Consider the following 16999-nt stretch of genomic DNA (forward strand, 5'->3'; position numbering starts at 1 on the left):
TCATGAAAGAAACTTCATTAAAGGTAAAGGATAAATAATTTCTTAATCTTACTTGTTTCTAGGTATTTAATAAATATGTTTAGTTTAGGAAGTTCAGGCAAAAAATATTGCAAGATATTCATAAATATATTTTCAACAGCGAATAATTAAATAAATAATATTATATATATAATCATTTCTTGAATTTGGTTCTAAAGTCCCTTAATTTGAATAATAATTCAAACAAATTTCTATTTTTCCTTCATAAGCCTAAAATTCGATGTAAATTCAACATATTAATATTTTGAATGAAATATATTGTAAATAGATTCCATTCAAAAAGTGGAAATAAGGAGTTTTTCACAAAAATAGGGAAATATATCTTTTTATATAAACATTTTCAACAAGACAAATTAATTCTAACAAAATAGTTTAATTTTCAACCAAAAAGATGAACTTTTAACCAAATAGTTGAATTTGCAGCAAAAATGATAAAATTGCCACCCAAAATGTAATACTAAAATATATTTTATTTGCGGTCGGAAATAAAAAAAAATTGTTCAACTTTTCAATAAAAGAGACAAAACATTGTTTTTAGAGAAATACTTATAATTCCCATCAAAGTAATGAATTTTTAACTAAAATGATAAATCATCAACTGCAGTAGTTGAATTTTCAACCAAAAATAATAATAATATTAATTTTCAACCAAGAAAATTAAATTTCTGCGAAAAAAAAGGAAATGTTCAACAGAATACATAAATTTTCCACCATATAGCTACATTTTTAACTAAACAATAAAAATTTTTAATAATAAGTAGAATGGATTAATTTTTAGTTAAACCAAATTAATTAAAAACAATATATTTTTTAAAAAATAAATAAAAAAATAATAATTTTCTATAAAATAATTAAACTTTCAACAAAAGAGATGAAATTTCCAATTAAAAATATGGGTCTTCAACAACAATGTCTTGAAGCATGTAATTAAATTTACAATAGAAAAAGATAATTTCTCAACAAATAATGTAAAATCCGATAACTGAACAAAAAAGAGTATAATTTATTTTAACAAAAACACTTAAATTCGACCAAGAAAAACAAATTATTTAACAAGAGTTGAGTTTTTAACTAAGAAAGGTTTTTCAGTAAAAAGAGAAGAAAAATTCAATGTTAAAATCAAACAAATTGTTCAACTTACAAAAAAAAAAGATTAATTCTCAACCGAGATTAATTTTTCACCAAAAACAACGAATTTGTTATAAAATTCTTTAATTTTCAACAAAAGAAGATAAGTTTTGAAAAAAAAGTTAAATCCAGTAATATAAATCTACTTTTAATAATAAAAACCATAGTTATTTGATTTTTACATTAAAACATTTCTCTAAAAAATAGGTGTATCACAAAAATCTCGAAAGCATTGTTGTCGCTTTTCCGCAATGCCGATTGGGTAATTTGAACAACTTTAAGAAAGGAATGTTGCCAAGTTCACGCACATAATTAAAATTGTATTTACAATAATTTGAGATTTATTAACGCAAAATTTTAGTATGACATATTTAGTCAAAGTAATTAATTTTCCACCAAGAGGAAGGAGGTTTTCAACAAAATAGTTAAATTTTAAACCAAACTGATGAATCTTTGATTTAAAAAGTTAATTCTCAACAAAAAGTGTAATTGTTGTTATTGCTACCAAAATAATTGACCTTTCCACAAAAAATACGAGTTTTAAACCCTATAAGTGAATTTTCTACTAAAAATATTTATATAAAAAATGGAACAACTATATTTTTATTTAAAAAAAAAATGATTTTTAAAACAATACAAAAAATATAATTTTTTAATCAAATGTATTAAATTGTTAACCAAAGTAATGAACTTTTAAATAAAATGATGCATCTTCAATCAAAAAAATAAATTTAAATCAAATAGAATTCTTAACCCAGAAGATTAATTTTATATTAAAAAACGCCAAATTTCCAACAAGAGAAAAAAACAATAAATTAAAAAAAATAGTTTAATTTTAAGTTAGAGAAATAAATTTTTAACCAAATAAAATAAATATTTAATTAAATAGTGGAATTTCTAACCAAACAGATGAATTTTCAACCAAAAAAATTAACTGTTTATACGACAAATGTAACAATTGAATTTTTAGTTGAAATAATCAGTTTTTATATTAAAAAACTAATACTATAACAAAAAGAGCTCATTTCCACCAAAAAGACCAATTTTCAACAAAATAGTGTAAAATATTTTCAAAAATTTCAACTAATTTTTAAGCCAAAAAAAAAAGAATTTTGAACCAAAATATTAATTTTTTACCGCAAAACAGAAAGTTTCAAGAAATTATAGAAATTTTTAGTCAAATAGTTGAATTTTTAGTTAAGAAGCTAATTTTTAAAAAAATGTTAACGAAATAGTACAATTTTGAAAAGAAAAAGATTTTTCAACTACAATGATGAATCGTCAACCAAAAAGAAAAGTTTTTTTTAACTAAGTACGGTCAATTCTACACCATATTCTCTGAATTTAAAAAAATTTACTTATATTTCCTAGTTTTTGCAGTTATATAAAAAAGATCCTAAAAATTCCAGCAATTTTTCTAGTCCTTATGTCAGAAACTCTAAATATTAATCCTTGAAGAAAAATTTTACTAATAATTTCAATAAAAATTATTAAATGTAAAAGAAAAATTCAAATTAAAATAAAGTTTTAATGAAAGATTAAAACGGGACGATTCAAGAACACCAAAAAGGGAAAATATGCATGTAAAATAAAGACTTAGAGTTAATGGTCTTTAAAATTACCTCTCTTCCGGTCACAGTTCTGGACGCATCCTCGAGATTAAAATTATTAGATTAAAAAATATACAACAGTAACTGATTACGTAATTGTGATAATAATTTCATCACTCTCTAGGAACCGGGGCCAAGCGCTTCGCGCTTCAAATAATGCGGTATTGTTTCTATTTCGGTTTTGTCTTTCACATTATTTATGTATTTATGTATTTATGTATTTATGTATTTATGTATTTATGTATTTATGTATTTATGTATTTTTATGTATTTATATATTTTATGACGAAAATTACAACTTTATTACAGAGTCCTTATGACGTAAAGATGTAAATTTGAGAAAAAAAGTCTAAAATACTTTTTAAATTCTATAATAAAGGCTTTAAAAATTCTTTGTCGGGGTTCGAACCCATGAATCTAATAGAGATTCCGGAAACTGACGCGTAAGCGACGCTAAAGTTTAAACCAAAAAGTAAATGGTGATGGTTGATAATAATTCTTATAAAATAATTCTTACCAGATGTAACTTGCATCCAGGCACAGATGTAGTAGACGGTAGTGCTGTGGCAGAAAAAAAAGAGCAACATCGCACAAATTGATAAAATTGCGATTATCACTGCCAAACCGACAAGGACTGTGCTCGCCTTGAAAGGAACGTTTGCAATTGTTGATAAATCGTCCAAACGACCTATACATTCCTCTGCTAACTCACCTATAAAAAAAAGTAAAAAAAAATTTTATCTGTTTAATTATTGAATTATTTGTTTTAAAGTACCGTTTTTATATTTAAAAAATGCAATTAAACAAATTATAAACCTATACAAAAGTTGTTTTATCAATTGTTTAATATTGTATCTGGATAATAAAATTATTCAATTATAGACTTTACAGCTCAAAACTCTCTCAAATAGGGAAAATAGGGAAATAATAGAAAAAAATTATTTTTAATAAAACTTATGGTAGGTTCCATATTGATTTCAATATGAAAGAAAATTTCAAATAAATAGTTCACTTTTCAACCAAATAGATAAATTTTCAACAGGAATAATGATTCTTCAACCAAAATAAAAAAAAAAGAATTTTTAACAAGGTAGTTTCCACTTTCAACCAATTATGGTTAAATTTTCTACCAAAAAAATTGATTTTTAACAACAAAAAAACTATCTTTCTACTAAAATAGTCGAACTTTCTAAAAAATACAGGAATTTCCATCCAGATAGTTGAGTTTTCTACTAAAAAGAGCAACTTTCAACCAAAAATTAAATAGTTACATTTTCATTTCAAAATATTGATATTCAACAAAAAAAGAGAAGTTTACAATAAATAGTTCTTTTTTTTAACTTAAGAAACAAGTTTTTAACTGAAACGATGAATCTTCAACCAATAAAATGTATTTTCAATCCGAAAGATTAATTTTCAAATAAGATATTTCAAACAAGACATAAAAATGGTTGAATTTTAGACTAAAAAAGATGAATTCTCAAGGAAAAATGTAAAGATTCAATTTTCATTTTTTTTAAACCAAGTATGGTTAAATTTCCAATCAATATTAATTTTCTACCAAAAAATATCAATTTTCTAACACAAGAGATTGATTTTGAACAACAAAAAGTTAATTCTCAACGAAAAATTTAATAGTTTATACTTCAACTAAAGAAATTGTTTAATTCAAGTTAGTTGTAATAAACCAAAAAATACTGAATTTTAATTAAATATTTAAATTCTCAATCAAAGCAGATTTATTTTAAACAAAGTAGTTAAATTTTAGAAAAAAATGTACTTTCTACGACAAAAGAGGAATAGACAACAACAAATTTGGATTTTAAAGCTGAAAAAACAAAATTTTAAAAATAGTGTACTTTTAAGCCGATAAAAATTCATTTTTAACAAACAAAAATTCATCTTAAACCAAGAGAAGACGAATGTTAAAAAAATAGTTTCATTTTAAATCAAGTTACAGTTAAGTTAATTTTAAATAAAAGATGAATTATCAACCAAAAAAATTAGTTTTCTACCAAAAAAGATGAATTTTTAAATCAAAAGGATGAAATTTCTAGGAAAAAGATGACTTTATAAGAAACAAGTTGAATTTTCAACAAAAAAGTTCATTTTCAACCAAGAAATGTGAATGTAAAAAAATCAATTTTCAACCGAATAATCGAATTTTCAAAAAACAAATGTTATAATTAATCCAAAATCTTGCATTTTTAAAAAAATTTTGGATTTTTTAATCCAAAAGGACGATTCAAACAAAAACAGACGAATGTACAACAATGCAATTTAATTTTTCAACCAAAAAAAGATGAACTTTTAACATAAAATAATTAAATTATCAACTCAATAGTTTAATTGAAGGCTCGGGAAGCAGAAACGAAAGAGCGCTCGAGCAGTAGATAGGAGTGGGGATGACGCGCAGAAAACTCGACGAAAGACCGTTCTCTCTTTCGTTGCATTTTCTGCGCGTTATTCCCACTCCTATCTACTGCTCGAACGCTCTTTCGGCTTTGCTTTCCGAGCCTTGAATTTTTAAACAAGGAAGATCAAATTTGAACCGAAAATAGAATAGTAAACTTTTGAACTGAAAATAACTAAGTTTCAAAGAAAAAAAACATAATACAATAATAATAAAATAATTAATCCAGTTGGTATTTAGGTGGAAAATGAGAAGAAGGGGAAGCTTTTTTTTAATAGAGAAAAAAGAGAAATTCATTTTAAAAATTGGGAAAAGAGGGAATAAGAAGAAAAAGTGTGAAGCCTGGAATTCGATTTGAAAAATGTTTGAATGGAATAAACAAATACAATATAAACAAATTTGTATACAGCGAGGTTAACACATTATTTTGTATTTCTAATATTAATAAATTTGTTCACCATTTCCTCCGAAACTGCATCTGGACCAGAGACCAAATCTCCCTGGATTTTCGTGTTCCAAGTCACCCAACCATTCTGGAGTGACAAAAGCGACGGTTCCGATTATGGCATAACATATTGTGAATATTCCCCACAATACTCCAATCGCTTTCGAATTGCGAATGTAATTCGTCGCATACATATGCGAAGATTGCACATATTCAACTTTTGAACCCATTTTTAATTTTTTTTCAATTTACCTGCAAAAGAGTATTTATAAACCTATGTAATTAATTTTGAAGGTATGGCCGCGAAACTCTCCGCTCACCCTAAAAGGGATATTTCAATATTTCCCGGTTTTTCGGGACAACACAATAATAAATTAAGGAAAAAAAGAATAGGCTTCAAATGGATACATGAAAATGTAATGTTCATGAAAAGCTAATTTATTTCCAAGAAAAAATAGATATAAGTATAAAATATTATTAATAAATAATTATAAAATTTCACAATTAATGTTTAAGTTATTAATTTTACCTTTTAGATTAAAATAATATAATTTCAAAAAACATGACGCACAATTTAACAATTTATTTTTAAGACCCTAATTTAAGGATGCTTCAATTTTTAAATGAACTGTTTTAATCAATCATATTTATTTATTAAAAATACAAAACTGAAGTACTTTTATCAAAAACAATTTTGTTTATATGTTCACTGTACTTTTTAACATTATTGTTTAATTATGAAATAACAGTTGAAAAAAAATATTTCTTAATGCAAACGAACAAGCCACGAATCAAAAAAAGTTCTTCAATTGGCCCTTTTAAAAATTCATAATATGTCAAATTTGTCAAAATTTATTTTTGAAAAAGACACTAATTTTTTTTTTTTACAAAAAGCACATGCTTAGTACAAAAATCAGTCCAATCATTTTGAATGTCACTTGATACTACGTGATATGATTGTATTTTTTAAAAGACAACTCAAAAACAGTTTAATTTTTGAAGCCTTAAAACTAAAAATTTGTTTATACTCGAAAAAATTGATAGAGGCTGCCAATTTTCAACTTCATATTGAGTAAGTTCCAAATTCACAGTTAAATCTTTTAAAATTTTATAATTTTAGTTTTAAATATTCTAAATTGTTTAATTTTAATTTTAGTTATTTTTAGATATATTAATTTTAAATTAAAATATTCCAAATTGATTGGTTTCAATTTTATACGTAAAAACATTCTGGGTATTAAAATTCTTCGAAACTGAACATTTAAAAAATCTTTAAGTTGTGCCGTCTCAAACATTATAATAATATCTCAGAATCTATTTTGTATTCTTTTTTTAATTTTTAATTTCCAACGTAATATGTTAAAATTAGCCGAATTTTTTTAAATATTAAAAAAAAATGATTCATTTTGAAACTAAAAATATTTCATTGGAAAATTTCAAGAATGAATAATAATTCTAAATAAAGCGTAAAATGACTCAATTTTCGAGGTTTTTCATTTTTCATATTGAATAATAAATGAATAATCTAACATTTCAGAAGTTTTTATTTTGAAACTTTCAACTTCAAATTGGAAAATTTTAATTGCTCGAATTAAAAATTATTTAAATAAAAAAGTTTTCAATTTTAGCTTATTAAAATTTGAGCGCTTTAACTAGAAGTAATACAACAACAATTTCTTCGAATTTTTAATGATCCAATTTTCAAAGTTCTAATATGAAAAAATTTCAGTTTTAGTGTTTTTGTATTGTCCCAGTTTCGAAAGTTTAATCTGAAATCATTCAGTTCCAAGATTCTTTAACTCATAAAATTATTTAATTTTGAACGATTTAAATAAAACAGGATACAAGCTCAATTATTTTTCAATCCATTCGCAATATTTTCTTTTTTTTTGTCAATTTCACCTAATCTAAAATTTATTAATTTTGATCATTTTCAATTCAAAATTATTAGATGTACTTAACGCTAGGATGTATTTAATGTTAGGAAATAAAAATGCAGATACGTATTATATTAATTTGGTTTTAAATCTTGCAAATTTTAAATGATTCGAATTTGAATGATTTTCATTATTATTTATTTAACATGGACAGGTATTTAACATTTGCAAAATGAAATTGTTTTTATTTATAAATTAGGATTAATAGGCATGTTAGAATAAATAAGCTTTACAGTTTTTATTATTTTCAACCAATATACATGCCAGATATTTGTCTGAATATTTTTGTAATTATGCTTCGCTATCAAAGAAATATAATTTCCTACTTAACATACTGAAGATAATATTGATTTCTAATTTAACCACTAAAGGTAATTTCAATTCTACTTTGGCCACTGAAGACCATCTATATTCCTACTTTTTTGGCTGAAGGCAATCTAGATCCCTGTTTCTTCGGCTGAAGGTCTAGATTCCGACGTTATCGACTAAGGGTAATGCAAATTTCTAACTTATCAATCAGTAACAGGCAACATAAGCATCCAAAAATTTTAATTTTCGACATAAGAGTTCATTTTCAACCAAATAGTTGCATTTTTAAACAAAAAAGGGGACATTTCAAACGAAGATAAACCAACCAAAAAAATCAACAATGTAGTTCAACTTTTATTCAAGTTTTTCAATTTATAACAAAAGACATTTCATTTGAATCTTCAAAAATACGAATTTTCAACAAAACAGTTAAATTTTCCATCAAAAAAGATTACTTTTCTTCGAAATTATTGAATTTTCAACCTAATAATAATAAACTAAAAATAATATTATTGTCAGTAGGTAGCAATTGCAGAACAAAAATACAACGAAAATAAAGTACCTATCCTATATCTATATTTTATGTTTTCAAATGTATTGTCGTTGATAGTAAACTATAGTGACTCTTATAAAAATTCCCTAACTTTACAAGATTGTTTCCCAATTGAATACACAAATAAAAAGTTGATGAAATTTTAACCTATGCAAATTGTAAATTTTTATTTTATTGTATCTCAAAATAAAATGTTTAAAAATTATCTGAAAAAAAAGATTTTCTCATATTCTTTAGCAATACTTCATTTAATTTTTTTGGTATTATGCAGCACAAAAGAAGGAAGAAAAGTGTTTTCAATTAAACTTGATATAAGTCATTAAAAAATATAAATGAAATCTAAAAAAATATGTAAGGTAATATTTTGAAAGTAGTTATTTTATTTTATTTTATTTAAATTAAATAAATATTTCCACGAAAATTTATGAAAATCGACATCTTATTTCACCTTTGTTTGAAGTGTTTCACAAAACAACACGTTGCACATTGTCAGCATATAATCTCTTAAAATTCATCAACAAAAAATTATAAACAAATAATAAGCATGCGCTAATTTTTAAATGAGTTACTTTTTTATGTGGGATTGCATTTTTTAACAAACAGATTGAATTTATTTACTGCTAATTTGTACAGAAAACGTTAATTTATTAATAAATTCATTTTAATTTTGGGGTTGTTTATTTATACCAACTTTTAAATCTTTAAATTAAATCTTAAAATCTTAAAATCTTAAATTAAATTAAATCTTTTAAATTATTATTATTATTATTATTATTATTATTATTATTATTATTATCCAATTGTTTTGTAAGTAATTCGTCTTTTTGGGTTGAAAATGAAAAAATTTCAATGACATTTTTTCATTTCTGAACCGAATTTTTTAAATTAAAAATTGTACTATTTTGTTGAATATTCCTTTGTTTGGTATGAAAATTAATTTCATTTTGTAGAAATTCGATCTTTCTTGGGAGAAATTCAACTCTCTGTTTGGTAGAAAATTCATATATTTGGTCAAATTTGAACTATTTAGTTGGAAATTCATCTCGGTTTCGTTTGACAATTTATCATTTTGAGTAGAAAATTCATGTATTTTGTTAAAAATTCGTCTTTTTTAGTATAAAATTAAACTATTTTCTTGAAACCTCGTCTCGTTTTTGGTTAAAGACTAATCATTCTTTGTAGAAAATTCACGTATTTTGTTGAAAATTCATCTTTTTGAGTAGAAAATTAATTCTTTCGTTGAATTAATCACCTTGTTGAAAATTTATTTCTTTGGTAGAAAATTTATCAATTAAATTGACATTTTTTCTATCTTGACTAAAAATTTCGTTTGATTTATTTGAAAATTCTTTTTTTTGTAGGAAGTTTTTTTTGGGGGTTAGAAATGCAACTCTCTGATTAAAAATTATTTTGTTTCGATTAAAATTGAACTCTTTTGTTGAAAATTCAACTGTTTTGTAGAAAAGTCGTATTTTAGACTAAAAAATTTAACAATCTGGTAGAAAATTTAATTATCTAGTCAAAAGTTGACCTACTTTGTTAACAATTAATTTCTTTTGTTGCAAATATGGCTCGTTTTTTATTTAAAACTAATCATTTTTAGTTGAAAATAGTTGGAACTATTTATTGCAGCTTTAAAGAATTTTCTCAAATAATGTTTGTATTTATAAACCCGTTATGGGTGTTAATATTATTATAATATTTATAAGCGCCAGAATAGGAATTCAAATTTATAACCAGTTTTTTATCGTAATTCCTATACAAAATTCTCTAGCCGTCGACACGCTTCAAAGACCTCGGTAATGTTATTCATCGAATTGTTACAGTTTAATTTCCAATCTCGGAAATGCTGATGAGGTCAAAATATTCTGGACTTTTATTTACTGGGAGTCTTGGAAAATTTTCTATTTGAATAAAACTAATGAAAAAATATTAAACTTGAATAAAAAGTCCTTCAAATTTGAAAGCGTTGAAAATATTTTTATAAACGATGAAACTAAAACATTAAAAAGACGGAACATATAAAGATTTAAAAACTTCATGATTTCGAAACATTAAATGAACCAAACACAAACATTAAAAATTAATTATTTCCAAAATACCATGTAATTAATTTATGAAAAAATAAATTAAATATGAAATTTAAAACAATTTTGAATTGAAAACAAAACCACCTGGGAAAAATTGAAAGAATAAAAAAATTCCAAATTATTGTAAAATTCACCGAAAAAAATCTGGGAGATTTGGACGTGACTTTATTTTTTTGATTTTGCTAAATCAGGATGTACAAAAAATTGCACGAATAGAATCTTAGTACAAAATATATTTAGAAGTTTTGAACAGATTCGAGAACAATTTCAATCTTGAGAATTTTCAACATATTTAGAACAAGTTGGGATTTTTTTTAATTGGAAAAAATAACGTTTTCATTATTTTTGTTTTACGATAATAAAAAAATGTCTTTAAATTCTTGGGAAGATTTTCAATCACTTTTTATTTGGAAAAATTAATTATTAAAGAAAATTTACAAAGGTGAAATCATCCGAAATTTATAATAGAAACATTGAAAAGCACTTGAACAACTTTTTATTTAATTTAAGTGGATAAATTGAAAAATGTGTAATTCTTAAATTTTCAAACTCAAAACATAAAAAATACATATACGCATGAAAGATTTAAAATCTTGCCAACTACATAAATTTTCAAAAACTTTCAAGTCATTCAAATTTGAAAGCGATGAAAGTATTCTAAAAATAAATAAAAATAGAGCATTAAAAATTAGAGAACATTTAAATTTATAAAATGTTACAATTTAAGAAACAGTTTCTTTTTGAAATGTTTGCATCTTACATCAAGAAGAAATAATCATTTGTAGTTACAGAATAAAAAAAAATTTAATAAAAAAAATGGAATCTTAAAAAATATTTTAAAACATTGCGAATGATTTCCTAAAAATACTCAAAATAATATAGAAGGTATTAAAACGAAAATTTTAAATATCAGAAAAAACTCGAGTAAAATTAAGAAATATTTAAAGCTTCTGAAATTATTTCAAAATAATATCAAATTTAAGAAAATTTAAAAATTTAAAACAAGAAGTATATTTTTGAAGATATCGATAAAAAATAAACTTTTTAAGAATTTTAAAAGATTTCGAGAATAACAAAAATGATTTCGAAAATACTAAGAAAATTTCAAACTATTTTTTATTTTCAAAAATGAATTTTAAAAGGAAGATGAAGAAGAATGTAGAATATTTTAAAGCAACAATTTTTCACCAAATTTCAGAAAAAAATTACAAAAAAAGAGGTACATAGAAGATTTCAAAAGCTTAAAAATAATTTAAAACTAGAAGAGATATTCAAAAATTTAGATTTTTGAAGATTTTCATCAAATACATTACAAGCTTTAAGAGAATTGTGAAGGTTTCAAGAGAACAAAAAAAGCTTCTTAAGATTTTAGAAGTTTTGAAAAGATTCGAAAATAATGTAAATCTTAAAAAGATAGAAAAAACGGTTTTAAAGCATTTTGAAAGGTTTCAAGAGAAAAACTAAATTTTCCTAAAATTCCTAAGCAAATCTTAAATGATTTTTTATTTTGAAAAAATAGTATTTAAGGAAAATTTACAAATATAAAAACATTAGAATTTTTAAATATAAAATTGTAAAGGACTTGAAAAATTGGTTTTTGAAATTAATGTGAAGGGTTAAAAAATTTTTAAACTGTTAAATTTCCTAACTCAAGCATAAAAAATCCATAAGCTCAAAATTCGAAATCTTAAAAATAAGATAAATTTACAAATATTTCAAAGTCATTAAAGTTTAAAAGCGTTGAAAATATTCCAATAATTCTAATAAATTGTAAATAAAGTTTGCACACTTGATTGAATTTTCAATTTCAAAAACAGTTTAATTAAAAAGAATTTATTCATTTATTCATTTTTTGAAAAAATATATCAACTTTTAATCTAACACAATTTTTAGTTCAAAAAAATCAACTGTGGGAAAAAATTAAAATAATAAAAAAAAAATTTCGCCCAATCTTTTCCTTTTTTGTATCAAAATTTTAAAAAGCGAATAAAAAATCCACCTGTTGCAGAATTATTTTTCCCTTGCTGCGACAAGATAGATGCGGAAGCTGGTTTTTCGTTTACATCACTATTTTTTTCTGAATCCGGATTCAGGAAATGTTATTCCTTATCTTCATAGAATAAAGAGTCAATAACCAATAAAAATACATTCCTATATTTTTTCACAGTCTATTCTTAATCTATATTACATATTTCATAATCTATGTATTGGTATACACCATATTTCAGAAAACACTCACTGAATTATTTTCCTCACATTCTTCCAATTTCCAATATGGTTATTTTTCCGGAGCACTATTTTAAACTATAAATAGTTGGAACCACTAACTGTGTCAAAAATTCTGGATGAGGAATAACGCGGAATTCCTGAAGAATATTTTCTTGAGGAATGGGAAAATGTAATTTAAAGAGGGCACGACAACGACATAAGATGGCTGCTTGCTTGTAGCTAACTGGTAAGGTGAGACTTGCCGTGGAATGGAATGGAAGAAAAAGAAAGACAGAGAGAGAAATATTGAGGAGAGACGTCTCAAACTCAAGTAAAAGAGAAGGTTGTGAGACTTGAGAGGTGTGAGAGGGAGGATGAAAGGAAAGAACGGGGCCTTCTCAGGCCTATTACACGCCCGGAGACTCCACCAGGTTCTCGAATATCAACAGGCGAAGTTAAATTTAATCGTTTCCCAATTTTAAACTCCGTCATAAAAACTAAAATCCAATTGAAGGAATCACCCAAACAGCAGGCAATATTGTAGCAATGTTGCTGCAATATATAAATTGTCTCTCCTAAACAATATAATGCCCCTTGTGACCATTTGAATTTGAATTTAATAATAATAGTAGGGCACCCTGCTCTGATTTCATATATAATACATTTTTTCATCACTTTTTGACTCAATTAATTTAATTCTCTCATTTTCACATATAATGGATATGTTAATTATTGAGTGCAATATAGTATGGATCCAAAAAAAAATAAATTCACTTCAGGTTTTGACATGCCTATTATATGGCTAAGGTGCCAAGATTTGGGGATCTTATCCTAAGTATGGGTGATAGTTCGAGTTTAGTAGCATTAATAAATTTTTGTAATTAAATTTTTTCTGAAAAAGATCTTTTACTTTCGCTCCGCTGGGAATTGAACCACAGAACATCCGATTGCCAGTCGGGTGTTAGAGAGACACGAGAGAACAATCCTTTTTCAGAAATATACGCATTATTGTGCCAGGTGTTACAAGTCCAATTTTCCTAGGAATCGGTATTATCATCGGAGAGTAACAGAATTTCTTAAAGTCTTTACAGACTAGATTGAACCATGAATTACAAATTTTGGTAATTTAATTCTTCCTTGTAAAAGATCTATTCCTTTCGCTCCTTTCAATCTTTTTTCAGAAAAAATTTAATTTAAACAAATTTGAATTCATAGCTCCGTCTAATCTGTAAAGACGTTAAGAGATTCTGTTATTCTTGGATGATAACGCAGATTCCTTGATTAGTAAATTTTTATTTATTACACTCTGAAGTTTGGTTTAACAAAACAAAAAATTGCTTTGAGGCATAGAAAAATACTTAAGACACAAAATCTTTTAATGATTGATTGAAGCTGTCGACATCGTAGGATACATTGGTTATCTTATTATTATTACAAAATTCTGCATATGTAAGCCATTCTATGAAATAGAATTTCGAACAAGCAATTAACAAGTATCAATATTATAACAAGTATTCCTAAACTTACTCTAATCGAAAAATCTTGTTCTTTTGGTACATATAGACATTCTTGTTTTAATTTGGAAAAATTTTAATTCTCAAATCCATGCAAAAAAATACTGTTGTTCAAACGCAACTAATTACACGGAGAAAAAGATATCGCACAATAATATCGCAAAACCTCTGTATTGCAAGAAAGCGCAATATGATAACGTACCATCAGGTCCCGGAGCTTTGTACGATATTATAATGCACTAATATCACAGAATAAAATGAAGTTAAATTTTGTTGCTGTCGTCTGCTACAGCGACCTTATATTAGCAGCAATGAGAAAAAGGCAGAGTATGAGTGAGTTCGAGCTATACTTCGGGACATCAGATTTAAAACAATCACAAAAAAAGTAAAAATTTACTGCAGGTAAAACCTGCAACGTTTAATGATTAAACAAATTTCGGCGTAAGTTTCATTGAGGTTAGAATATTATTTAGCAAAAGCGTAAAATGTAACTGACAGATGGGATTCCCCATTTCTTTTAAATTTAATGAAGTTAAACGACGCTGGATAGCGCTGGCGTCCTAATTGTAGCTACACCTCGAATAAAAATGGAGCCATTATAAGATGAAAGATTATCCGGGCAAGGTTAAAAATCGGAAATTATCTTCGATTCATGTAAAGTTTATGTAAACTTTATCTTTAATTTTTTCTGTGACCGCTTGCTGACTACTCAAACCCTCGCGAGATCACAAAACAAGAAATACAATCTGATAGCGTAATAAAGTTACATTCTTACGTTATAGATTGTACAATTATGCGGTATATAATGTAAAAACTTGCAATCTACGATATCACGATTTTGCGCTATTATAATGCGATAATTACGATATATAGTGCAGGAATTACGGTATATATTTTAATTCATGCGATATAGTTTTATCAGTGTATTACTGTTAGAATCTGCTATTACAGATGCTATTACAGATTTTGACACGACGCTGTGAAGTTCCGCCTTGAAACTATGTTCAACTGTTAAAAATGATGTTAAAAATGAAAAAGAGAATGAGAAGGCAGAATTACAGGAAGAAATAAAGAAATTAAAAAATAAGTTGAAAGAAAACAAATATTGACAATATGATAAAGAAGAATCTAAAAGCATCTACCAAATATCTGAAAGAAGACAGAGTAATCCTAAAGAACAAAATTTCGAAAATGTAGAATGAGAATAAAAAAATCTTAGAAGAAAATCCAAAACATTATGAATTGGACGAGAAGGTGAAAAAACTGGAAAAGGAAAATTTGAACTAAACTAAACAGGCGACTTGATGAAAGTGAAACAGATATTGCGGAGTATTGTTATTATTAAAAATTATATTTATATCTGAAAGTAAATTTCTATACGTATTTCTTTTATTGTTTACTGATTCTAACTAAAATATGAATATTTTATTCATCCCACTGGAGGTTAATATAAATTTGAAGTATTCGGAATAAGACATAATAATTCATTTTACATCGCTATAATTAATGTAGTATATCGTGGTTGCACAAATTGTATTTATTATTCTTTGCAGAATTTCGGACAGGAAGTTCAAAAGAAAAAGTGCAAACCTAAGAGTAATTGCAATCCATACGCATTACACAGAAACTTCATTGGAACAGAAGAAAACGTGACTTATTCTGCGAAGGTTTTTTATTTAACTTTTTTCGTGCTTATTCTCTGAAACATTTACTTTTAGGTAGCTTTTATGATTCTGAAGGGAAGTTTGTTCCAGAAGCACTGCAAATTACAATAAAGTAATACCGATATAATCGATTTTTGATCCAAAGAAAGTCTAAAAATTGTTTGGAAGGAACGACACAACAAAATATTCACGGTAAGTCAGCAACCCTATATCAAAGACTTGATAATGCGTCCAATATATTTATGATAAAATTTCATCGTTTGAATTTTTCCAAAAACCCACTTGAAATATTTGTGAAATAATTGATGTCTTTGTGAAATCTTCTGAATCTATCCGAAATCTTTGAACAAATTTTTAATCTTTACCAAATATTTGAAATCTTTGTGAAACCTTTCAAATCTTTGTCGAATATTTGAAATATTTGAAAGTATTTTACATCTTTAAAATCTTTGTCGAATATTTGAAATATTTCGAAATATTTGTGACATTTTTGGGAAAACAGTGAAGTCTGTGAAATATTTTAAATATATCTGAAGCCTTTGCGAAAGTTTTAAAGTCTTTGTGATATCTTTGGGAAATCATTGAAATCGTTGAAGAACATTGTGCAATATTTCAAATGTTTTATAAATATTTAATAATAGTGTTGAAATGATTAAAATCTTTGTGAAATCTTTGCGAGAAATCAATGAAGTTTTTGTGAAATCATTGAAAAATCATTGAAATTTTTGTGAAATCATGTCAATCTATCCGAAATCTTTGAAATATTTGTGAAATCCTTAGAAAATCATTTAAATCTTTGTGAAACTCTTTAAATATTTCCGAAATATTTTAAATCGTTAGAAAATCTTTGAAATATTTTTGAATCATTTGAAACTTATGTGATTTAAAATAAAAAATATGATATCCGTATTCCAGACAGCTTCTGATAAGGTACGAGGGTAGTTCAATAAGTCCTTAGAATAAAGTATAAACACAATTTTTTTTGGGTAATTTTTTTTTATTTTTCAACATAATCTCCTTGGAACTCTATACACTTGGTCAATCGCTTTTCAAGTTTTTTTAATCCTTCAGAAAAGTGCGTTTTCGGAA

The 16999-nt window shown here is 25.3% G+C and overlaps 1 protein-coding gene across 1 annotated transcript in view; it reads right to left on the minus strand.

Annotated features, from left to right (window-relative positions):
* Positions 1-12998, minus strand: part of LOC117173315 (LHFPL tetraspan subfamily member 3 protein) — a 26398-nt gene extending 13400 nt beyond the window's left edge. Inside the window, exons 1-3 of the mRNA XM_033361807.1 lie at positions 12764-12998; positions 5649-5887; positions 3295-3489 (exon numbers count right to left, since the gene is read on the minus strand). Of these exons, the coding sequence (XP_033217698.1) occupies positions 3295-3489; positions 5649-5865 (412 nt within the window). The 5' untranslated portion in view covers positions 5866-5887; positions 12764-12998. The remainder of the gene's footprint in view (positions 1-3294; positions 3490-5648; positions 5888-12763) is intronic.
* Between the last annotated feature and the right edge of the window lie 4001 nt (positions 12999-16999).

The sequence above is a fragment of the Belonocnema kinseyi genome, chromosome 5 (genome assembly GCF_010883055.1).
Source record: "Belonocnema kinseyi isolate 2016_QV_RU_SX_M_011 chromosome 5, B_treatae_v1, whole genome shotgun sequence".
Lineage (NCBI taxonomy): Eukaryota > Metazoa > Arthropoda > Insecta > Hymenoptera > Cynipidae > Belonocnema > Belonocnema kinseyi.